The 25,988-nt window shown below is 36.0% G+C and overlaps 1 protein-coding gene and 1 pseudogene across 3 annotated transcripts in view; one reads left to right on the top strand and one right to left on the bottom strand.

Moving 5' to 3' along the window:
• KIF11 (kinesin family member 11) overlaps nt 1-25,988 on the top strand; it is a 57,731-nt gene that overhangs the window by 17,516 nt on the left and 14,227 nt on the right. For all 3 annotated transcript variants that reach the window (XM_036336595.1, XM_036336593.1, XM_036336594.1), the window contains exons 2-16: nt 2,016-2,148; nt 2,453-2,550; nt 2,638-2,716; nt 3,706-3,891; nt 4,038-4,162; nt 5,537-5,627; nt 6,566-6,808; nt 9,040-9,135; nt 15,782-15,870; nt 17,643-17,730; nt 19,244-19,432; nt 20,067-20,274; nt 21,228-21,400; nt 23,899-24,024; nt 24,502-24,660. In XM_036336595.1, coding sequence (XP_036192488.1) covers nt 2,146-2,148; nt 2,453-2,550; nt 2,638-2,716; nt 3,706-3,891; nt 4,038-4,162; nt 5,537-5,627; nt 6,566-6,808; nt 9,040-9,135; nt 15,782-15,870; nt 17,643-17,730; nt 19,244-19,432; nt 20,067-20,274; nt 21,228-21,400; nt 23,899-24,024; nt 24,502-24,660 — 1,953 coding nt within the window. In that variant the 5' untranslated portion in view covers nt 2,016-2,145. The remainder of the gene's footprint in view (nt 1-2,015; nt 2,149-2,452; nt 2,551-2,637; nt 2,717-3,705; nt 3,892-4,037; nt 4,163-5,536; nt 5,628-6,565; nt 6,809-9,039; nt 9,136-15,781; nt 15,871-17,642; nt 17,731-19,243; nt 19,433-20,066; nt 20,275-21,227; nt 21,401-23,898; nt 24,025-24,501; nt 24,661-25,988) is intronic.
• LOC118670389 lies at nt 14,952-15,029 on the bottom strand (annotated as a pseudogene).

Genomic DNA, 25,988 nt, shown 5'->3' with positions numbered 1-25,988 from the left:
GAAACCTTTTGTGTACAGGACAACAGTCCAACCAACCAAGCTACCTGGCTAGGGCGACTGTTTGAATTTTAATAGAACACTAGTGAGGCCAAGGAATCAATGGGTTTATTAATGTCATCAGCAGAAACCCTGCAGTTTCTAATCAGAATAGGAAAATAGTGTCTTGGTAGTACTCTTTTTTGTAATACAATGAGTCCCTAAAGCTCCTCTGGGAGTTTTGATAACTTTTGGGAATATGTGATCTGTGTGAATTTTTACTACTCTGTCCTGACAGCCTGAATGTATCCATTTGGTAACTTAATCACATGCAAGAGATTCAAGGTTGCTAAGAATAGTAGACTAATTGGAAAAGCTTTAAGCACATGAGAATTCACGCTACTTTATACTCTTTGGCCTCTCAGTATAAATTGGTTTTGACTTAGTTTTGTTGGACTTCTAATAATGCATGCTGTGGATTACGCGTGCATTGTTTAGGTTTCAGTACATTTGGCAGATGACAGCATTACCAGATATTACCTGGGAGTTGCTAAGTTAAATTTCCTAGGATCACACATTTGGTCTTCTGATCAGTAAAAAATATGCTAGGGAGCCCTAGCCAGTTTGGCTCAATGGTGGATAGAGACTGATGGGTCCCAGGTTTCATTCTGGTCAAGGGCACTTACCTCAGTTGCAGGCTCGATCCCCGCCTGGATCAGGGTGTGTGCAGGAAGCAACCAATTGGTGTGTTTCTCTCTGTTTCTCCCCTCCACTCTCTCTAAAAATCAATGGAAAAATATCCTCGATTGAGGATTAACAACAACAAAAAATATGCTAAGGAGTGGGGCATGCCAAAGTACATTGTGGTATCCTTAAAATAAAGCAACTTGGCTTGTCTAGTGATGAGGGGAAAGATAATTTCTTATTTGGCATGTCCTTCCATAATATGTGATACTTATTGGGGAAAATGAACTCAGGTCAAGAGTACATCTCTCCCTTTTGCCCAGATGTGTGTTAAATATCTTATGGGTGCTACTATGTGGACTATGGGTGTTTTTTGTTTGTTTTTAGCTTTCCCATCATTCCTCTTAGGGTGACATTTATTAAGCAATATAATTTAACATATTTGAGTGCCCACTGGTTGCTAGCATAGTAGCAGACTCTGGGGAAACAGTAAACTAGGAATTTCTTGCCCTACACTGCTGGTTGGTTGGTACTATAATGGTTGGTGGTATTAGTAGGCCCACTTTTCAAATGAGGAAACAGACGCAAAGTGCTACATTGCCCAAGCAGACTGGCTCCGAGGCCTCACTGTACTGAAATGCCTAAGGAGGAATTAGCTTAGAAGATTACTTCCTCAGGAAGTCTTTGCCATCACCCATGCCTCCTCCACCCTGCCCTGTCCCAATCAGGATCACATGAAATCTTTGCTCTATGTTCCTAACAGTGCCTTTTACATACCCTTTCTAAACATCACCTCTTTTATAATCATTTGTTTTATGTCACCGTTCTCCACTAGACCTCACTGTGAGGACAAACTGAGTTTACCACATGTAACACTTGGAACAGTGAGTGCCTGACACGTAGTAAGGACTCTATGCATTAGTCATTTTTTTGTATCTATTTTTTATTTTGTTCAGTTACCCACTGGCAGGTTCGTATTTTGAACACAAATTTGGCATGTTCTTTCTACTACATCATAACCTAACGATCAGATGCTAAGAATTAGTGGAAATGGAATTCTGAAAAATATGTGACATTTTTTACAAGTTAATTCTGTTAGCATCTACTCTAAGAAACTGTCAGAATTGTAATGTTTTACATAACTTTGAAAATTTAAAAAGCTAATTTTATTTCTGGGAATTGAAACCCTTAAAATTCTGTTTGCTTTAGCAGTATCACTTAGCTCCCATTTAGTCCCTATCACCAGTAGTGCAGTCAAAATGTCACATTGTTCTTGTCTAAGGTATTAATGAAAAGTTCATCAGTAACATGATAACTAAAAGCTCTTGAGTAACATTATGTATTTCTTTTTATAGACCATTTAATTTGGCAGAGCGGAAAGCTAGCGCCCATTCTGTAGTAGAATGTGATCACGTACGAAAAGAAGTCAGTGTACGAACTGGAGGATTGGCTGACAAGAGCTCAAGGAAAACATACACTTTTGATATGGTACTTCTTAAGATGCTGCTACTTCTCTATTATTCACTAATGTAAAGTTAACCTAGTATACATATATCCTCTAGGTTCTCGTGTACAATGATAAATTTCAGTTGACTTAGAGTTGTCAGTGGTTTCTAGTGAGCTGAATGAGTTAATATATTAAAAATAAAATTATTAAAGTGGGTAATTAAGAATTTTTTTATTGAAGAAATGCTTTGATTTTTTTTAAACTTTATTTTTATTGTTGACACTATTACAGATGTTCTCCCCTACTCCCCTTGCCCACCTTCAGCTTGATTTTTTTCCTTTATAGGTTTTTGGCGCATCTACTAAACAAATAGATGTTTATCGAAGTATTGTTTGTCCAATTCTGGATGAAGTTATTATGGGCTATAATTGCACTATTTTTGCGTGAGTGAAACATTATTTTTCACATTGATGAAAAGGTTTAGATGTATATGTTTGGTTTTTATTTAACATTTTTGTTCATCTTGACAGATATGGCCAAACTGGCACTGGAAAAACCTTTACAATGGAAGGGGAAAGGTCACCTAATGAAGAATATACTTGGGAGGAGGTATTTGTTGCTTATAACAGACTATGTCTCTAAAGTAGCTGAAATATAACTGAATAAAACTTGGTTGAAGGACTTTGTCTTCAAATAGAGAAGGAGTACCCATGTTAAGTGGGAATTTAGGATTAACTACTACTCTAGTAAAATTAAAGTATATGGTATGGCTTCTGTTTAAGAAACATATTGTCTCATTGGGAGAGACTGGGCCAATACGTATGGTACAGTTAAGTGCTAAGAGAGGGGGCAGAGTAGTTGGAGCAGAATATTGTGGAAAAGTGAAATGTGAGTGTGACTTGAAGGGGAAGACCTTGCAACGAGGGAATGAATCTCATAAAGTTACCATAGCAAGGGCAGTACAGTACTTTATTAACAATCACCTTGTGTGTTCAAGAAAATAAGATTACTGCATTGTCGAATATAGTAGAGGACAAACAGTACATTTCACAATGATTTTCACCAAATGTTTCAATTGATTTAATGACTAAGTCAGTTTTCAAATTATTAACATTTGGGTAGGTCCTTTTTCCCTAGAGTTTACATAGTTGAGGCATTAACTTTATATATACATGGAATTGTAACTGTAGGAGATATGGAATAGGCTTAAGGCACAGTTTCAAAATTTAGGGATTCTTAACTATTGTATTAAGGATACTTACAAATTTGAGAAACAGTCCTGTTTATGTCAGAATTAAGGAATATACTTTTAATGGGCCCTTTTTTCTGATTAAAATGGTGGTGGTATATATTCATGAGAAAAGTTGAAAGGATTATTGAACTTGGCTTTATAAGCAGCTCAGTTCAGTTGGTTTTTGTGTAATGCTCAGGCATAAAGTGTCTGGAAGGCATGGCAGATTAGTAGAAGGTATGAAGAATAATTACTCTTATATAGACTGTTGTAAATGACTTGGTTTTTCTAACATTAGGTTAGCTTTTTTTTTTTTTAACAGTTTTAATTCCATTTATTTTAGTCCTTATTAATATTACAATTTCAGGATCCTTTGGCTGGTATAATTCCACGTACTCTTCATCAGATTTTTGAGAAACTTACTGCTAATGGTACTGAATTTTCAGTCAAAGTGTCTCTGTTGGAAATCTATAATGAAGAACTTTTTGATCTCCTTAATCCATCTTCTGATGTTTCTGAGAGACTACAGATGTTTGATGATCCACGTAACAAGGTAACTCAGTCTTTGAGAATGAAATATTTGCAAATTTTACTGTGTGATGCTTTGAGAAGTGTGTGTGTGTGTGTGTGTGTGTGTGTGTGTGTGTGTTAAGCAATCTAATGGGTGCTTTTTAAAAATATTCTAAAATATTCTGTCAGAGAGGAGTGATAATCAAAGGTTTAGAAGAAATTACAGTACACAACAAGGATGAAGTTTATCAAATTTTGGAGAAGGGAGCAGCAAAAAGGACAACTGCAGCAACACTGATGAATGCATACTCTAGGTAAGAAACCCATTGTCTTCCTCATTCTCCATTTTCTTTTTAGGAAAAATTACAAACTTGGGGAAAGTCAAATTGGGGTGGTCAAAGTATGTGAATCACATACCTAGATTTTATGCTAGATTGCATGCCTTAGTAATTGGTTTGAGATTTATAGGGAAGCCCCAATATTGGAAGAATACTGAAAGGAGAACAAGGACGAGTTGAACTAGAGCGGAAGCATTAAACTATTTTAAAGTAGATTTTTTTAATCTGCTAAGTGAAATTGTACATGGGAGCCCAGATTAAAATATGGCTGCTATAGTTTAATTTGGGATGGAACGCTCAGAGGCTTAGAGCTTCAGCCTTAAGAAGGTTTACTCTGAGCACTTTTCTGAAGCCACCGTGTATATTTAGAACAAAGTTTGAAAAACCTTGGTTTGAGGAAGGATTAGAAGAAAGTCAAATGACTTTATTTTCTTTTTTTCAACTTTATTTAGGTATGATTAACAAATTTGTATATATTTAGGTTGTACAACATGATTTTTTTTCCCCAAATGGCTTCTTGTTAATGTAGGAAGACGGATGATCACTAACTTTCAAGGGGACAAAAGGCCATATTTGATAGCGCCCTCTATAGGATAAATCCCAAATTCTACAAATGCAGTTTAACCAAGTTAGAAGTGAGTTTTTTTCCTGTTGGTCTTTGAAGGAAACATCAGAGTGTAATTGAAAGAGTTGTGGGTTGGGAATTAGGTATTTGTGTTTAGTTCCAGTTCTGCAGTTAGTTAAATATGTGACTTTGGGTAAATAAGTGAATTTATCTGAATATCTATTTCCTTGAGCTACAAAATGATTATTAGGACTAGATCTCTTATTTCTTTGCTCCCTTATTGAAAATTTCTACAGTTATAACTGCAATTTTATAAGCAATTATAATTGCAACTATATAAACATATATATGCATTTAAAGAAAAAAATGCATGAAAGTAATTAATATCCTAATTTTAAATTTACATTTTCCTATAATAGCTTTCCATTTTTAAAACTTAAGCTATAAATCAGTCATAAAATGAAATTTCCATTCTGATTGGCTTATAACTTAATTTTATATAGAATTTGGAGAGAGAGAGGGAAGGAGAGAGAGAGAGAGAGAGAAAGAGAGAGAGAAGTATTGATTTGTTCCACTTATTTGTTCACTCATGGGTTGATTTTTGTATGAGCCCTGACAGGGATCGAACCTACAACCTTGCCACATGCAGACGATGCTCTAACCAGCTGAGCTACTCGGTCAGGGCAGATCTTTCTTTACTTTTGTGGATTTAGATGTTTTTAATATTTTATAGAAAACAGATAATATTTTGTATTATAATGACTGTGTAACTTGATCTTTTCTAGTCGTTCCCACTCAGTTTTCTCTGTTACAATACATATGAAAGAAACTACAATTGATGGAGAGGAGCTTGTTAAAATTGGAAAGTTGAACTTGGTAAGCATCTACCTAAATACCACTGTTTCATTCTTGTATTTTTACTCCAACGTTATTGACAAATAAAATTATATATTTAAAGTGGACAGTGCGATGATTTGATATACATATTCTTTGTAAAATGATTACCACAATCAAATTAACACATTAATTACCTTACATTATTATCATTATTATTATCATTATTTTGGTGACAAAACTTAGGATCTACTCTCAGCAAATTTCAGTATAGTATTATTAACTGTACTAGTGTATATCAGATCCCCAGAACTTACTCACCTTAACACTGAAGGTCTTTATCCTTTGACCAGCATCTTCTCCCTATCTCCCCGACCTCTCTGCTTCTGATAACCATTATTCTACTCTCCATTTCTATGAGTTCGACTTTCTCCCCCTCCTCGCTGATTCCACATATAAGTGAGATCATACAGTATTTGTCTTTTTGTCTTGCTCTGTCTGGTTTTTTTCAATTAGCATAATGTCTGTCTAAGTTCCTCCATGTAGAATTTTCTTTCTCATGGCTGAATAATATTTCATTGTGTGTATATACCATATTTTTATCTATTCATCCATTGACAGACACTTAGGTTGTTTCCACATCTAGGCTATTCTGAATAATGCAATGGACATGAGAGTGCAGATATCTCTTTGACATACTGATTTCATTCCCTTAAGATATTTACCCAGAAGTGGGATTGGTAGTTCTCTTCTATTACTTTATTCTTGATCCCTTCAGAGAGCAGCCTGAAATTTTGTACTTCTAGACAATATTTTTATAGTCATTGGGTTATTAGTTTTGTAGTGGGTTGTTATTATTATATAGAAAACTTACTTTGCTAGTTATTTAATATATTATGTATAATATAAGAATGAAAGTCTTCGAGTCCAAATCCAGTAGAATGACAACCCTTTTTTTTTCTTCTTTTTTTTAATTCAAGGTTGATCTTGCAGGAAGTGAAAACATTGGTCGTTCTGGAGCAGTGGATAAGAGAGCTCGGGAAGCTGGAAATATCAACCAATCCCTGTTGACTTTGGGAAGAGTTATTACTGCTCTTGTAGAAAGAACACCTCATGTTCCTTACCGAGAATCTAAACTAACCAGAATCCTCCAGGATTCTCTTGGGGGACGTACAAGAACATCTATAATTGCTACAATTTCTCCTGCATCTCTTAATCTTGAGGTAAGCCCTTTGAACAGTGTCTCCCAGTGTAATAGCTGTAATTCTTATTTAGCTATCACATTATTTTATTTTCTTTATTCTTTTTTTAAATGTTTTTATTGATTTTTTAGAGAGAGCAAGGAAGGAAGAGGGAGAGAGAGATAGAAATATTGATGAGAGAGAAACATCGACTGGCTGCCTCCTGCATGCCCCTTATTGGGGATTGAACCTGCAACCCAGGCATGTGCCCTGGCCAGGGATCAAAACAGTGACCTCTTGGTGCATGGGTCAATACTCAATCACTGAGCCACATCAGTCGGGCTCTTTATTTATTTTTTTAAATTTTCTTAGCAACATCAGTCGGCTGCCTCTCATACACACCCTGACTGGGTATTGAATCTGCAACCTAGGTATGTGCTCTGACCAGGAATTGAAACTGCAACCTTTTTGGTGCATGGGACAACACTCCAATTAAACAAGCCACCTGGCCAGGGTGCTGTCTCGTTTTAAAAGTTCATCAATTGGCTGAATTAATTCTGTACTATATAATAAAAAGAATCTGGACATTGCATGTGGACACATTTAGGAGAACACCACTGAAAAAAATGTCTTTCTCCTTCCTGGCAGAGTTTTTAATCTTAAAAAGCCAGTTGCTTACTGGCTTTTTCCACACAGTCTTCAAAGAAAATTGTTGTGGTCATTAGCAGTGTATGGTTACATGGGATATAGAGATTTAACTGAGGACTTAGAAGTTAAGTGAATGTTAGTGTTTAGACTGCTTAGAGAGCAGTGAAGGTGGGGTTGGGTGTGTTGGAATAGGTGGAAAAACCAAAAGAAACAACAAAGATGGCAAAATTGACTCTTACTTTATTGTAATAATCATCTACTTTGGAATTAGAAAAACTTTATAAGGTCTTTAACTCTCCTGTCCTTAAAAAAATATTCTTATTGAGATATGATTCACATACCATAAAATTCACCCATTACTACTATGTTCACAGAGCTAGGCAATCATTACCAAAATCTAAGTTTAGAATATTTCATCACCCCAGTCTGCCCCAACTCCCAGTCTTTGGTTACTACTAATCTACTTTTCTTTTTTTAAAATATATTTTATTGATTTTTTACAGAGAGGAAGAGAGAGAGATAGAGAGTTAGAAACATCGATGAGAGAGAAACATCGATCAGCTGCCTCCTGCACATCCCCCACTGGGGAAGTGCCCACAACCCAGGTACATGCCCTTGACCGGAATCGAACCCTGGACCTTTCAGTCCGCAGGCCGACGCTCCATCCACCAAGCCAAACCGGTTTCGGCAACTTTTCTTAATCTATAGATTTGCCTACTCTGAACATTTCATATACATGGAATCACACAATAAGTGTTCTTTTGTGACCAGCTTCTTTCACTTACCATAATGTTTTCTTTTTTTTTTTTAAATTTGTTTTTATTGGTTTCAGAGAAAGGAAGGGGGAGGGAGAGAGGAATAGATACATCAATGATGAGAAAGATCTTTCTCATCATTGATGGGCTGCCTCCTGAATGACCCCTCCTGGGGATCAAGCCCGAAACCAGGGCATGTGTCCGGACTGGGAATCGAACCGTGATCTCCGGGTTCATAGGTTGATGCTCAACCATTGAGCTACACCAGCCAGACACCATAATGTTTTTAATGTTCATCCATATTGTAGCATGTATCAGTACTTCATTTTTTTGGTGGATGAGTAATATTCTGTTGTATGGATATAGGACATTTTGTTTATTCATCAGTTGATTGAATTCAAAAAATTACTAGATCAAGTTATTATAAAGTTAAAGACCCTAAACATTGAAGAGAAAGAAAAAAGATAGGGATGTTTTGAAAAATCTCTCTTTTTTTTTTTAATATATTTTATTGATTTTTCACAGAGAGGAAGGGAGAGAGAGAGAGAGTTAGAAACATCGATGAGAGAGAAACATCGATCAGCTGCCTCCTGCACATCTCCCACTGGGGATGTGCCCGCAACCCAGGTACATGCTCCTGACCGGAATCGAACCTGGGACCCCTCAATCCGCAGGCCGACGCTCTATCCACTGAGCAAACCGGTTTCGGTGAAAAATCTCTTTTTTAAAGGTTGGGTATAATAGTCTTAGTGGCAGATTTTCAGATTAGCTATAACCATAAATTATTACTTATGAGTTATTTTATAGTACATTTTAGGTAACAGAACTACATTCTCATAATATCTTTAGTAATTGGCTTTTTCATTACAGGAAACTCTGAGTACATTGGAATATGCTCATAGAGCAAAGAACATACTGAATAAGCCTGAAGTTAACCAGAAACTAACCAAAAAAGCCCTTATTAAGGTAATTGTGCATTTTTGTGGAGTAATATAATCTTGTTTGACAAATATGAAAATAAGAAATTGCAATAATTATTAAAAGATTTGTTAAATTGCCTGTGGTAGGGCTTTTCATTTAATAATATAAACTAAATACAGTGGGGCCTTGACTTATGAGTGTCCCGACTAACGAGTTTTTCTGAGATATGAGCCGTCTCTCGGCCGATTTTTTGCTTTGAATTGACAGAGTAATTTGAGTTAACAAGCTCCTTAACGAGCTCCGTTACGGAACGAATTAAACTCGTAAGTCAAGGCCCCACTGTACCTATGTTAAAATCTTTTTTCTAATGCTAACATGTTGACTTTTCCAGCTCTATTAAAATCAGCAAAATTTGAAAATATTTACATTTAAAAAGTTTATTTATTTATAATTTAAGGGTAACATGTATAGTTACTATACACTAGGGTATAATTACTGTAACATTCACCCATTTTAAGCCTACAATTTTAGGATTTTCATTAAGATTCCATATATTAGTGAAATCATATGTTACTTGTCTCTCTCTAACTGATTTATTTCACTTAGCATAATGCTCTCCAGGTCCATTCATGCTGTTGAAAAGGATAAGATTTTCTTCCTTTTTATTGCCGAGACTAGTATTTTGATGTGTAAATGTACCACAGCTTTTCTTTATCCACTCATCTACTGATTGGCACTTGGGCTGCTTCCAAATCTTGACTATTGTAAGTAACACTGCAGAGAACATAAGGTTGCAAATATTCTTTCAATTTAGTGTTTTGGGTTTCTTAAGATAAATTTCCAGAAGTGGAATCACTGGGTCATAACGCAGTTCCATTTTTAATTTTTTGAGGGAACCCCATATGGCTTTCCACTGTGGCTGCACCAATCTGCATTCCCATCAACAGTGTATGAAGGGCTTCCTTTTCCCCACATCCTCACCATTATTTGTTTATTGATATTGATGATAGCCATTCTGACACATGTGAGGTGATATCTCATATTGACCATTTGTATATCCTCTTTGGAAAAGTGTGTATTTGGGTCCTTTGTCCATTTTTATTTTTTACCTTAAAAAAAATTTTTTTTTTCAGAGAAGGGAGAGGGAGAGATAGAAATATCAATGATGAGAGAGAATCATTAATCTGCTGCCTCCTGTACACCCCCTACTGTGGGGATGGAGTCCACAACCTGGGCAGGTGCCCTGACCAGGAATCTAAGTGTGCTCTTTTGGTTCATAGGTCAACACTAAACCATTGAGCCACACCAGCTGGACTAGGCCCATTTTCTAATTGGATTATTTGAGTTTTTTATGGTTGTGGTTTGAAAGTTCTTCATATATTCTAGATACTAGTAGTCCGGTGCATGAAATTCATGCACATTAAAAGGGAATTAATTAGCGGAGATATTTTCATATTGCTATTTGCCTTTTCTCTATAATAGAAGTGTGAGAGGTGAAAGGAAATTAGTAAAATGTATATGAAAATAATATATAAATTTATTAATAAATAAACTAACAAAAGGATATAACAACAGAGGCATGACATAAAAACGACAAAAACATGATATAAAAATAACAGTAATGCAAACAATGACTGATAAAGTGATTAAACTTATTCTGATATCTCCCTGTACACCACATTAAGAGTGAAAACACTTTCAGAGTGCTTGACTAATTTCCCTTGTGATGAAGTACTTAGAACTTTAACTGTAACATCACATGCTCTTCAAACTCGAGAGAAAGCAACATATAACTGATCATGTGCAAAAACGGGTTCAGGTAGGAACATGCCTACTCTGTCTAGAGTTTGTCCTTGTGATTTATTAATAGTCATCACAGATGCTGGCATCACGGGAAACCGTCGTTGAATCAGTTTAAATGGGAGGCCAGTGTCAGATGGGGACAAATTAATTCTTGGAATCAGAACAGCCTCTCCCTCTGCAGGTCCTCTTAATACTTCAGCTTCCATAATGTTAGGTCATAATCTTTTAATAATAAATCTGGTACCATTACAAAGACCCTATTTACCATTGAGATTTCTCAATAGCATGATGATTGCACCCACTTTCAATTTTAATTTATGACACGGCATTCCGGAAGGAGTAATACTATTAAGAAATTCGATGGGAAAATTTTCCTTTTTAGCATCATCTATGGCAGAAGTCCTCAAACTTTTTAAACAGAGGGCCAGTTCACTGTCCCTCAGACATTCCACACATGTGCACTGTGGGCCCGGGTCGAGTCGGCTGCTAAGCAGGACAGGCAGCAACGGCAAAAACACCAGGTGGGGCGGGCTGGATAAATGTTTTCGGCGGGCCGCATGTGGCCTGTGGGCCGTAGTTTGAGGACCCCTGATCTATGGAATCAATGGAATCATCACTCAAATATGTGTGAAAATCTCCATTGAGTATATCCAAATTTTCTTCATTTAATTTTTGAACATGCTCATTTTTTGGACAAAGAATTGCACGTTTAGATATATTTTTAATATTATCTATAGCAGTGGTTCTCAACCAAGGCTGCACATTAGAATCACCTGGGAATCTTTTTAAAATCCTGATTCCTGGGACTCATCCTCTGGAAATTGTTTCTTTGTTATGGGGTGGGGCCACAACATTAGTAACAAAGAAACAGAACTAAAACTTTATTGTAGGGAGCTGCTACAGTGTTTTGGACAGATTCAAGCCTTGGACTGATGAGAGGGCACAGCCCTCTCATTGCCACGTGCAAGTCCCAGCTTGGAGGGCAGGGCCTTCACAGCACAATTATAGCCAACAGCTGTAGTTGTAAGCTTGAACCTATGTAAGTCAGAGCACATGGCTCCACGTGCCTGAGTGATGTAGGCTTGATAGAGTTCAGGTGCATGTAGTTGAGTAGGATTGAAACCCAGGAGAATGTTGTAAACATCTTGGTCACACCCTTACTTTGCCTCATAGCATCTGCTATAAAATAAAGGCATGGCTGTGGGCATGGTGGATGTCTCCCAGAGAAGCAGTGTCCCACGAGACCCAGCTTTCATTCTCGTCTGTCTTTTCTAAGCCTTTCAGCCACCCCCACTCAGGTTCACCCCTGGCCGTGCTGGCGAGGCACACTTTAGGAAGATATGCCTCCACGCTCCCAGGGTGGGTTCCTGCCTCAAACCCCGCCCTTACAGGAAACAGCTCCGGGAAAACAGCTTGGGGGAGGGCACAGCCGTTGCCAAGACAGCCCCTGCAGGACTGACTTCCTTCCACTTGGTCATGTTGGTTGTGGTCGTGATGAACACCACCCATGGTTTTTATATAAGTAGACTAGTCCGTATCACAAACGTGGTTTGTAATCATTTTCTAGTTTATAGCTTGTCTTCTCATCTTCATAAGGACTTTTGTAGAGCAAATGTTTTTGAATTCAGTGTGATTAATTTTTTCCTTTTATGAATTGTGCTTTTGGTGTCAGTTGTAAGAACTCTATGCCTGTCTCTAGATCCTGACGTTTTTTTCTTTCGAAATTTTTGTATCTCTACATTTCACATTTAAGTCCGTAATTCACTTTGAATTGTCTTTTGATTAAGGTGTAAAATTTAGGTCAAGCTGCATATTTTTTGCCTATTGGCAAAACTAGTTCTTAGGTGGTGGTATGTTCTCCCACCAGGAAGCACATGTCTGCTTCTTTATCTTTTTGTTAAGAACTGATGATATTCAATGAGTTGACCCATTAGTTCTTTAAGGGTTGCAAAATCGTAATTTTCTAATTCAATTCTTAACTAATTGCTGGACTACCTCTATAATGAGGAACTTGCCCTCAGCTACCCTAGGGTATACTTCTTATAGAAAGGCAGGAAAAATGCTTGTTTCATTTCCTTTAATTGATAGTTTTGAGAATAATGCATTAATTTTCTAGCTTTTTTTCTTTTCACCCAAAGATATGTTTTGTTTTGTTTTTTTAAATTTTGTTTTATTGCTTAAAGTATTACCAAGAGTAATACATATGTCCCCCCCGACCCCCCTGACATTTCCCCGGCCTCCCCTACCCCCCAGTGTCTATGTCCATTGGTTATGCTTATGTGCATGCATACAAGTCCTTTGGTTGATCTCTTATCCCCCTCCCCCTCAACCTTCCCCAGCCTTCCCGCTGTAGTTTGACAGTCTGTTCGAGGCTGCTCTGCCTCTGTATCTATTTTTGTTCATCAGCTTATAATGGTCTTTATTATCCATAAATGAGTGAGATCATGTGGTATTTTTCTTTTACTGACTGGCTTATTTCACTTAGCATAATGCTCTCCAGTTCCATCCATGCTGTTGCAAATGGTAAGAATTCCTTCTTTTTTGCAGCAGCATAGTATTCCATGTTGTAGATGTACCACAGTTTTCTAATCCATTCATCTACTGATGGGCACTTAGGCTGTTTCCAGATCTTAGCTATGGTGAATTGTGCTGCTATGAACATAGGGATGCATATATCCTTTCTGATTGGTGTTTCTGGTTTCTTGGGATATATTCCTAGAAGTGGGATCACTGGGTCAAATGGGAGTTCCATTTTTAGTTTTTTGAGGAAACTCCATACTGTCTTCCATAGTGACTGCACCAGTCTGCATTCCCACCAGCAGTGCACAAGTGTTCCTTTTTCTCCACATCCTCTCCAGCACTTGTCGTTTGTTGATTTGTTGATGATAGCCAGTCTGACAGGTGTGAGATGGTACCTCATTGTTATTTTGATTTGCATCTCTCGGATGATTAGTGACTTTGAGCATGTTTTCATATGTCTCTTGGCTTTCTGAATGTCCTCTTTTGAAAAGTGTCTATTTAGGTCCTTTGCCCATTTTTTGATTGGATTGTTTATCTTTTGTTAAGTTGTATGAGTTCCCTATAAATGTTGGAGATTAAACCCTTATCGGTGATAACATTGACAAATATGTTCTCCCATGCAGTGGGCTTTCTTGTTTTGTTGATGGTTTCTTTTGCTGTGCAGAAGCTTTTTATTTTGATGTAGTCCCATTTGTTTATTTTCTCTTTAGTTTCCAATACCCTAGGAGCAGTATCAGTGAAGAAATTGCTTCAGCATATGTCTGAGATTTTGTTGCCTTTGGATTCCTCTAGTATTTTTACGGTTTCCAGTCTTACATTTAAGTCCTTTATCCATTTTGAGTTTATTTTTGTGTATGGTGTAAGTTGGTGGTCTAGTTTCATTTTTTTGCATGTATCTGTCCAATTTTCCCAACACCATTTATTGAAGAGACTGTCTTGACTCCATTGTATGTTCTTGCCTCCTTTGTCAAAATATTAATTGAGCATATTGGTTCGGGTCGATTTCTGGGTTCTCTGTTCTATTCCATTGATCTATATGTCTGTTCTTGTGCCAGTACCAGGCAGTTTTGAGAACAGTGGCTTTGTAATACAGCTTGATATCTGGTATTGAGATCCCACCTACTTTGTTCTTCTTTCTCAGGATCGCTGCAGCTATTTGGGGTCTTTTTTTATTCCAGATGAATTTTTGGAGCATTCGTTCTAGGTCTGTGAAATATGCCATTGGTATTTTAATGGGAAGTGCGTTGAATTTATAGATTACTTTGGGTAGTATGGACATTTTAATGATGTTGATTCTACCAATCCAAGAACATGGTATGTTCTTCCATCTGTTTATGTCTTCCTCTATCTCTTTTTTCAACGTCCTGTGTAGAGGTCTTTTGCCTCTTTAGTTAAGTTTATTCCTAGGTATCTTAATTTTTTTGGTGTAATGGTAAATGGGATTGCTTTTTTAGTGTCTCTTTCTGTAAATTCACTATTGGTGTATAGAAATGCTGTAGATTTCTTGGCCTTAATTTTGTATCCTGCTACATTGCTAAATTCCTTTGGTGCTCTACACGTTCAGAGAAACTTCTCTAGTAACGAACTATAGAAATGATCCTTGAAAGTATAGTCTTCAAAGATATGTTTTTTAATTGATTTTTTTTAAGAGAGAGAGAGAGAGGGAGGGAGACAGGAGAGGGAGTGAAGGAGGAGGGAAGAGAGCGAGAAGAGAGAGAGAGAGAGATTAGTTGCCTCTTGGTCAGGGAATTGAACCCAAAACCTTTTGGTGTATGGGACAATGCTCCAACCAACTGAGCCACGTGGCCAGGGTGGTTTTCTAGCTTTCTTAATGTCATTATAAACTCATGAACTTAAAATTTTGTGTTAATTCATTGTAGCTATTCTCAGTGATTATCAAATTGTTTCTCCTTTGACCTGTGGTAACTTTCTCCAGGTGATTTCTTGAGCCCTTTTTATTATCATAAGCTTTTTTAGCTTCATTTTTATTTTGTTTGACAAAATATTCTAGGTTTATCTTGAATGTTTCTTGCCCCAAATCTAGAGTCAGATACTTCTCTAAAAAATCCTGATGTGTGTTTTTTTTAGTGTGAAATGCTACTTGAAGACCAACCTGGGTACTGGAGATTACGTGGTGTGTTTTTCAGAAGCTCATATTGTTATTATGAGTAAATTTAAAGGCTCTTTGGAAGCTGTTGAAAGACTATTCTGTACAAATTAATATTGAATGAAAAGTATGCCTATTATTTTTTATCATACATTTTTATGATTTAAAAAATATAAAAGGGCTAACTTTTTATTTCGTCCCCAAACCAAATTTAAAAATATGTTGTTCTATATTGACACCTACAATATTCTTCTTGTGTAGGAATATACAGAAGAGATAGAGCGTCTGAAACGAGATCTTGCTGCAGCCCGTGAAAAAAATGGGGTGTACATTTCTGAAGAGAATTTTAGGTAAGCCAGTAGCTATGGAAATTAATTTCCAAGAATAAGTATTTTCTGATAACAGGATGTTGGAAGTAAAATTTACTCATTTGACAGTAAATAAAATCTTTATTTGTTGTTCTTTTTACAATGCTTGTTTTTCTTTTGATATTAACAAGTACTTATCAAACAGTTTAAAAAGATTTTATATTAACTTTCCCCCCCATTTATTTATTTATTTATTTATTTATTTATTTATTTATTTAGAGAGTGTGGAAGGGAGGAGAGAGACACTGGGGTGGGGCACGAACCTGAAACCCAGGCACATGCCCTTGATTGGGAATCCAACCCATGTGAGGGCTGGCGCTCTACCACTGAGCCACACCAGCCAGGGCTATTTTTTATTTTTTAAATAATTACAGATTCACATGAAATTATAAGAAGAGTGCAAAGAGGTCCCATGTATTTTCCATCCAGTTTCCCCAATTGATTACCTCTTAAGTAACTTCATTACATTATCAAAACTGGGAAATTGGTACAATGTATGTGTATAAATCTATCACTTTATCACGTTTGTATATTCGTGTAGTTCAGAACTGTCATCTCAAAGATCTCCCTCTTGCTGACTCTTTATATTCATATCCACGTTCTTCTCCAGTGATTCCTAACCTCTGGCAACCACTAATCTGTTCACTTTTTAAAGCCCTGGAGTAGTTTGTTCAAAGTAAAGTTAATCAAAGGACTGTTAGCACATACCTTGGTTGTAGGCTCGATCCCTGACCTTGGTGGTTGGGGCACATGTGGGAGGCAACCAATCTCTCTCTCTTTCTCTCCACGCGCTCCCCCCCCCCCTCCGCCCCCCGCCCCACTCTCTCTAAAAAAAAAAAATCAATGGAAAAATATCCTTGGGTGAGGATGAACAATAATAAAAAAGACTGTTAGAACTAATTCTCCTTTTGCACCTCAGTTCTAACTTTTCCTTTAATGAACAATATCTCTAGCTAATAATTTGAGGAAATTTGTATTCACAAAAGAATCTAGCCAAAACCGGTTTGGCTCAGTGGATAGAGCGTCGGCTTGCGGACTGGAAGGTCCCAGATCTGTGCCATTTAGCACAATGTGGAATAGAAAATTGTTGGTAGTTATGAAGGAACTGGAAGATAAAGAATACAAAAGATAGCATTCACTTCTGAAACTTGCTAATGCTCAAGAAATCAGAGACCCATTAAAGTGGACCGGAGTTACCTGGTCCAAAATGATGTCAATAGTGCGGAGGCTGAGGATCTGCTCTAGAGAACAGTCCTTTGCCCCCCTGAGGATTTCTGTGGTGGTTTGATAGTGGCATGTGTGTTCAGGTGTATCTGGGTATAGTAGGCAGTGAGAGGTGTAATTGCTATGTCATACTTTAATTCTGTTCTCCAGTTTTGTGTCCTGTTTATGTTCTATATTCCTGATTACAGACACTTAGGTTGTATTCCCCCCTACCTCTTTTTTTATGTGAGTTGTATTCCTCTGTTAGCTTCTTTGCTTCTCAGATTTTATATACACACATTTCTTCCCCTATGGGTAGGGATTTCTCGGCTTCAAAACGGAGATAACAGGAAAACAACTTTAAACAAGGACAAAGAATACATTCATTTTTTGCGATTTGTGTGTATTGCTTATTGGCACTAGGCATCATTTTCATGATAGTGACAAACGGCAAAGCTGATGTGTAACTGCCACAATTGTGTTAGAATAAATTGTTTAGGAATTAGGGGAAAAAATGCTAATTGTTAAATTCATATTAAACTTTATTTCAGAGCCATGAATGGAAAACTAACTGTTCAAGAAGACCAGATTGTAGAATTGATTGAAAAAATTGGTGCACTTGAGGAGGAGCTAAGTAGGGTAAGCATTCCAAACAATATTGAATATTATGTAAAAAGCAAATATTTAAAGAAAATTTCAGAATGTGAGGGATCTATATTTTTAAGATTTTTTTCAGTATATGGGGCTGACCCATATACTGAAAATAAGTCGTATCATAATTTTGTCACAATTGTAATGAAGAAACTATTTTTAAAAATTTTAAACTATTGATTAATTTTAGAGAGAGGAACTTGGAAGAGAGACAGAGAGATATCGATTTGTTGTTCCACTTATTTATGTATTCATTGAATCTTTTTTAAAATATGTTTTTATTGATTTTAGAGAGAGAGAATGGAGAGGGGGAGAGAGATAAAAATATATATGAGAGAGAAACATCCCTTCGCTGCCTCCTTAATGCCCTCCACTGGGGAATAAGCCCACAACCCAGGCATGTGCCCTGAATGGGAATCAGACTGGTGGCCTCTTAGTGCATGCGTCAGTGCTCTACCACTGAACCACACCAAGCAGGCATTGGTTGATTCTTGTATGTTCCCTGACCCGGGATAGAACCTGCAACCTTGGCATATCAGGATGACATTCTAACCAACTGAGCTACTGGTCACAGCAGAAACTATTTTGACACATTAATGCAACATTACAAGAAATTAACTGAAATGTGTGATTTTATTGGTCAAGCTAAATAGTGAGTGCTGAGCCCTAGCTGGTTTGACTCAGTGGATAGTGCATCGGCCTGTGGACTGAAGGGTCCCGGGTTTGATTCCATGCCTGGGTTGCAGGCTCGATCCCCAGTAGGGGGCATGCAGGAGGCAGCCGATCAATGATTCTCTCTTGTCATTGATGTTTCTATCTCTCTCTCCTTCTCCCTTCCTCTCTGAAATCAATAAAAATATATATTAAAAAATAGTGAATGCTGCCTGACCGGTTTGGCTCTGTGGATAGAGCGTCGGCCTGCAGACTGAAGGGTCCCAGGTTCGATTCCAGTCAAGGGCATGTACCTTGGTTGCGGGCATACCCCGGGGGTGTGCAGGAGGCAGCTGACCGATGTTTCTCTCTCATCGATGTTTCTAACTCTCTAACCCTCTCCCTTCCTCTCTGTAAAAAATTAATAAAATATATTAAAAAAACAAACAAAAAACCCCCCGTGCTGTTAAAAAAAAAATAGTGAATGCTGAGACATTTTCATTAATGTGTTTATCAGATGAGGGAATGGAATGTTGGGAGAAAACAGATGTTAAATAACTTAGATGTAAAGACCTGATTCTTTTGTGCCAGCCTCATATTGGCAGTGTTGGATAAATCCCGAAGAATTAATACCACTACACTAGACCTGTTTTATTTGTTTTTAATTAACTTACAGAAGAAACCAGAAGCCATATAAAATGTACTAACCTACCTTGTAACTTACAACTTGTTACAATTTTGCATGGAAATAATTTAGTTCTTCTAATATTATATTATGAACTAGCCAGGTGTCTCACCAATCAGTTCAGCACTTTAATTCTTTAAAAAATGTTTAATGTATTATATTTAGGTTACAGAATTATTTGTGGATAATAAAAATGAACTTGAGCAGTGTAAATCTGACCTACAAAATAAGACACAGGAACTTAAAACTACTCAAAAACATTTACAAGAAACTAAATTACAGCTTGTTAAAGAAGAGTATGTGTCGTCAGTTTTGGAAAGTACTGAGAAGAAACTTCATGATACTGCCAGCAAGGTTTGTCCTTTGTTTTAATTGTATTTGCATTGAAGAAATTAGCAAATGGGTAGAAGTAAATTACTTTGCTGTCTGTAGCATTAATTGTGAAATTCTATTATTCACCCCAAATTCACATTTCTGTCAGTTTAAAAAATGTTATTTTATTATTTTATCTAAATTTTCCTCATTGGAGATGCTAGATTAAGGAAAAAGCTTCCAGAAGTTTTGAAAATAGAACATGACTTTAATATTCCTTATGGACATTTACAATAATGATGTAATACTTTTTTCTAAGGTCATGATTGAAGATAATCAGTAATCAAGATTTTAGGACCTTCTAATGATGGAAATTGTTGAAAGTATTTAATTTTTTATTAGATATACTTTTGAGAAAATAGGAATGCATAATATGCAAAAAACTTGTAGGGCAGTATAATTACTATAATTGGCAAAATCAGTTTTCCTTGTCTAGATGGTAGGGGAAATAAATATTCTTAGGTTAATTAGCATGAGTTTAAAAATTTCTTCTGATGCAATATATAAAACTTTCAAGTTCTTAATAGGAGCAATCCTTATGTAACACAGATACTTTTGTAGATGGCTTTTGTCATATCCATCTTATCAACATTTATTTTTAAAAAATAATATATAGTTGCTTGACACAGTTGAAGAAACTACAAAAGATGTGTCTGGTCTCCATTCCAAACTGGATCGTAAGAAGGCAGTTGATGAGCACAATGCAGAAGCTCAGGATATTTTTGGCAAAAATCTGAATAGCCTGTTTAATAATATGAAAGAATTAATAAGAGATGGCAGCTCAAAACAAAAGACCATGCTGGGACTTCACAAGACCTTGTTTGGTAAGTTCAAGCATTTCTAATGATTCTAATTGTTGTGTGTTTAGTGGGAGACTAATTTCAAAACTGATAGTTTAATATAAAAAATTTCAGGTGACAGTGTCACTAGTTCTTTCCATGCACACACTATGTTCAGACTAGAGGTTAATACTTTCACTGCCTTCAATTGAAAACAAATTTACTTGGGCTGTTTTTTCCTGTTTTCTATAAAATAACATGTTTATTAAACAATAACTAAGTGTATAAACTTTAGAAGTAAAAGTCCCTTTAACCCTGACCCTCTCCCATTCTCTATAGACACTGCTGTTAAATTTCTTGAGTTTCTTGAAATTTTCTGTACATAAACATTTTGCATCTTTTTTCTTTTGAGAACATACATCTTGAATGTTTGCCGTATTGTCAGAATATGTTTATGTATCATTTTAAACCAAACCATTATTGTTATCTTCATGGCGGGGGGGTTGCGAACCTCCTAAGTATTAGTTTATTTATTATGGAAGTATTATCCTTATTATAGAAAATTTGGGAAATGCAAAAATGTAAAAATTGTTTAAATCACCTAGAGTCTAGTCATTTTAAGCCAAATGCTATAAATTTTGTTTATTGATTTCTAGTTTATCTTTTCTTCTATAATCTCTTTTACCTATTGTAATACTGTATATTACTTGTAGTTAGAGATTAATTTTAGAGTGTTCTAGTTGTTTGTTTACTGTGAGTTATAGTTATGGGTCTGATATACTACAGATTTGTCAACTGTTTACAGAATACTGTAGAACAAATATAATTTATACTTAAAATGTTTCCTTGCTTATGTAGTAAGACACTTTTGTTAAGCTTTTTTGTTATGACGAATTTCCACAACAGAGATATAGTTTTGCCAATCTCTTCGGGGTGGTTCAAACTGTATTTAAATATGTTAATGCTAAAGTTCACATCTTTTTTTTTTTTGGTTACAGGTAACCTGCTGTCTTCCAGTGTTTTTGCATTAGACACCATTACTACAACAGCACTTGGATCTCTCTCATCTGTTCCAGAAAATGTGTCTAAACATGTTTCTCAGATTTCTAATATGATATTAGAAGAACAGTCATTAGCAGAAGAAAGTAAAACTGTACTTCAGACATTGCTTGTTAGTAAATATTTTAAAGTATATTTGAAGGGTTATGTTTGCTAAGTCCTCAAAAACAATGTTAACTGTTCTTTCATCTTAGTTTTACTTGACACAGTGATAAACATCACTTTAAGAGAGTAGGTTTATATTTTAAAGACAAATCCTCTCCACTGTTTTTCTTTCCCAGAAAGAATACTTTCCAAATGCATATAATTACCTTTGACAATTTTTTCAATTATATCTTGCAACATTACCACTTCTAATAACTCAAAAGGGTAGGTTTAGCTACAGATGAATTCAAGGGACCCATGGCCTGCCACCTAGCTCAGAAATAGTAAATTATTTTTCCACTGGGTCCTGGAATCATCCAGCTGATGTTACATTGACTCAATCAGAAGGAGATATTAAGTGGTTAATTTTAAAACTACATTAATACAGAAATATGTGCAAGAAAAATAACTTAGAAGATAGAATTCTAGAAACACATAAAATAATTTGTGAGGTCAGATCGGTGTGATCAAGCCCTTATAGGCTATAATTGTAAGGCTGTTTTTCATAGTTCTATAAAAGTCACTAATCTAATTATACTTAATATTACCTCCTCCATACCTGATTTGTATTATACTCTTTTATTTTATAGTTGTATGATTTATCTAGGAAGTTCTTGGCCATATTACTTACTTTGTTTTCTTTTTTGTGTAGGCTCTCTGCCTCTCTTTTTGAGTTAAATAATATTGTTGAACATGATCCAAGTAAATGCTACAAATGTTAGTTGACACTCTGCCTAGATTTAATTCTTGTATGACATTTTTGATAGATTTCTTTAATCACCCAAGCTTGACAAAGTTAAAAGATACTGTTAATACTTAGTTATTTTTAAATATATATATATATGTATGGGTGTGTGTATATATATATACACACACCCATACATATATACTTTTATTGATTTCAGAGAGGAAGGGAGAGGGATATAGAAACATCAATGATGAGAGAGAATGATTGATCAGCTGCCTCCTGCACGCCCCCTACTGGGGATTGATACTGTAACCCAGGCATATGCCCTGACGGAATCAGACTGTGACCTCCTGGTTTAAAGGTCAAAGCTCAACCACTGAACCACACTGGCTGGGCAATATTTAATTTTTAGAAATTGATTCGTTTACTAAGTGATCATCTGTATTTATTAATTCTTCTACCATGTTATAAACCAAGTAAGTCATAAGCATTGCTTGAGTCAGAGATGACTGCTGCTCACACAGAATAAGTTAAAATTAGAATGATAGTTCTTTTCCAAGGAATGCCAGTAGCTTTTTAAGTATTTACTAATAATTTCTTTTATTTTTATTTTTTTTACTGATTTCAGAGAGGAAGGAAGCGTGAAAGAGAGATAGAAACATCAATGAGAGAGAATCATTGATCAGCTGCCTCCTGCATGCTCCCCACTGGGGATCGAGCCCACAACCTGGGCATATGCTCTGAAGGAATTGAACTGTGAACTCGTGGTCATAGGTCGATGCTCAATCACTGAGCCATGCTGGTTGGGCCTAATAATTTCTGTTACAGTTTCTCACCCTTGTCCTAGTGAAAGGAGCTTACGTCAGAATATTTTTTTCCTTTTTGTAAAACTCTCAATGTACACTACATTTTCAACTTCCCAAATGTCTTGACAAGAACAAGAACCTGACAAGTTCTTCTGATATAGTAGGATATGAATCACGAGGTCTTCAAAGTTAAATACCTCCAGCCCAAAGCCTGCTTTTTATTTTTTTGCCCTTTTAGTTCTTAATTTTCTTTCTTTATTGATTTGAAAGCTATTTGATTTCAGCCTTCATGACTAAGAACCTAAATTACTTGAAATTTATTTTGTTAAACTGTACTTGGAATACTGAAATTGTATCAAATGACTATCATTTCCCCCTCTTCTGAATTCTTCTGACTTTCATTGCATTAGACTGTTAGGAATCTGTTGTATGGTAAGTTGTCATTTTCTTAATTACTATAGGCATGATTAAGTGACTTATGCAGAATGTAAGCTCTGGGAACAAATAGGCTCTAAAGCAGCGGTTCTTAACCTGTGGGTCGTGACCCCTTTGGGGGTCGAACAACCCTTTCACAGGGGTTGCCTAAGACCATCGGAAAACACATATATAATTACATATTGTTTTTGTGATTAATCACTATGCTTTAATTATATTCAATTTGTAACAATGAAAATACATCCTGCATATCAGATATTTACATTATGATTCATAACAGTAGCAAAATTACAGTTATGAAGTAGCAACGAAAATAATTTTATGGTTGGGGGTCACCACAACATGAGACACTGTATTAAAGGGTCGCGGCATTAGGAAGGTTGAGAACCACTGTTCTAAAGAATAGAAAATGGACACTTAGGATTTTAGTATGTGTGTGTTTAGTTAACAAAGTATTTAAGATATTTAACCAGATTTATGGAAGTGAAAATATTATTTTTCTTTTTAAAACTTGTTTGTTTTTATTTTTAAAACCAGAATGTACTTAAGACTGACCTTCTAAGTTCACTGGAAACAATTTTATCCCCCACTGTGTTGGCTATACTGAAAATCAATAGTCAACTAAAGCATATTTTCAAGACTTCACTGACAGTGGCTAATAAGGTAATAAATGTTGTTATTATCTCCAAATCAAATTGTTGTTTAAGAAAATAACTATCTGAAACCACACCTGGAGATTTACATGTAATATCCATGCGTTCTGAGAAGGAATCTAGAGGAGGGAGGAGATAAGATACTCTCTGCCATTGATGTAGTCAGCAGAATGATGGCTAAGAAAAATTAGCGGGAATGATAAAGATAAATGTTTAAGTTGGCAAAGTAACATATAACATGCTATCATGTGGTGGGTGAGGAAGATAATGCACCTATACATGTATGCATATATGCCTAGTTATACATAAAATGTCTGGAAGTATTTATAAATGGTAGTAATCATCTCAGGTGGGAATGGGACTGGGGTTCTAGAAGCTGGAGAGAAAAAGGGACTTTACACACTGTTTTCTACCTTTTCTATTTTGTATGTATTAAAAAAACTTATGTTTTTAATTTAAGAAAGTAATTAATTATCTTTCTTCAAAGGTAGAAGATCAGAAAAAGGAAATGGATGGCTTTCTCAGTACACTGTGTGACCATTTACATGAACTACAAGAAAATACAGTTTCTTCCTTGGCTGAATCACAGAAGCTATGTGAAAATTTAACAGAAGAACTAAAGACAATAAAGAAAACCCATTCACAGGTATTTTATTTAGGTGATGTGGGGAGTATAAAAAAGAAAATTTTATGATCTTTAACTTGATAATCCCTGTTACACAATATGAATGCTTTATAACTATTTTAGAAACCTGAAAATACCAAAGCCACTATTGCTTATAACAGTAATTAATATAAAAGAATTGAGAATACTTTTTTTTTTTTAAATATATATTTTATTGATTTTTTTACAGAGAGGAAGGGAGAGAGACAGAGAGCTAGAAACATCGATGAGAGAGAATCATCGATCAGCTGCCTCCTGCACATCTCCCACCGGGGATATGCCCGCAACCCAGGCACATGCCCTTGACCGGAATCGAACCTGGGACCTCTCAGTCCGCAGGCCGACGCTCTATCCACTGAGCCAAACCGGTCTCGGCGCAAATACTTTTACTGATCAGTTAATATTTGAGGATTTGCTACATGAAGCATTTTGAATGAGCCTGCATGTCTACATTATAACTTGATAAATTATTATTTTTATTTATTTATTTATTTTTTATATTTTATTGATTTTTTACAGAGAGGAAGGGAGAGAGATAGAGAGCTAGAAACATCGATGAGAGAGAAACATCGATCAGCTGCCTCCTGCACATCCCCCACCAGGGATATGCCTGCAACCAAGGTACATGCCCTTGACCGGAATCGAACCCGGGACCCTTCAGTCCCCAGGCCGACGCTCCATCCACTGAGCCAAACCGGTTTTGGCAATAAATTATTTTTTTGTGTGGTAACATGTATAGTTATTTTCATAAACTATGCCCTGCTCTCCTCTTACAATTTCTGTCCCCTCGGTGTCAGACATTTAAATTGTAATAAATTAATACAGTTCTTAATTTTTATTAATTGATTATAAATGTAATTCATAATTTATAGTCCTCCATGTAAACTATTCCTTAGTGTAAAGAATGTCTAAACTTTTATTAAGCAAAGTTATTACTACATCACAGAATTCTTTGGTCAGTAATACTGTTGACATAATGTAGTGGGTAGTGAAGGATTCCTTTTAGAGAGGAAAGTGAGGGAGGGGGAATTCATATCCATATCACCAAAAATGAGAAGAATAATATATCTAAGATTTTTAGCTAAGAAATAAAGCAACTTTAAAATAATATTATTCAGTTTCTTAATTAATACTAATGAAATTTATCAGAGACATGATTACTATCAGAAATTAGTAAAAATCATAGTTCACATTTATTGAGCAACTTACGTGTTTAATCTCTCCCATCAGTATAAATACAGGCTTTATTACTAGCCCAGTTTTCTAATGAGGAAACAAAGCCCTCACAAGCATGAAGCAGTATTTTTTAA

This window comes from Myotis myotis, unplaced genomic scaffold, assembly GCF_014108235.1.
Source record: "Myotis myotis isolate mMyoMyo1 unplaced genomic scaffold, mMyoMyo1.p scaffold_m19_p_15, whole genome shotgun sequence".
Lineage (NCBI taxonomy): Eukaryota > Metazoa > Chordata > Mammalia > Chiroptera > Vespertilionidae > Myotis > Myotis myotis.
Note: the sequence above shows the minus strand (reverse complement) of the source record. Positions and strands in the feature narration are given on the sequence as shown.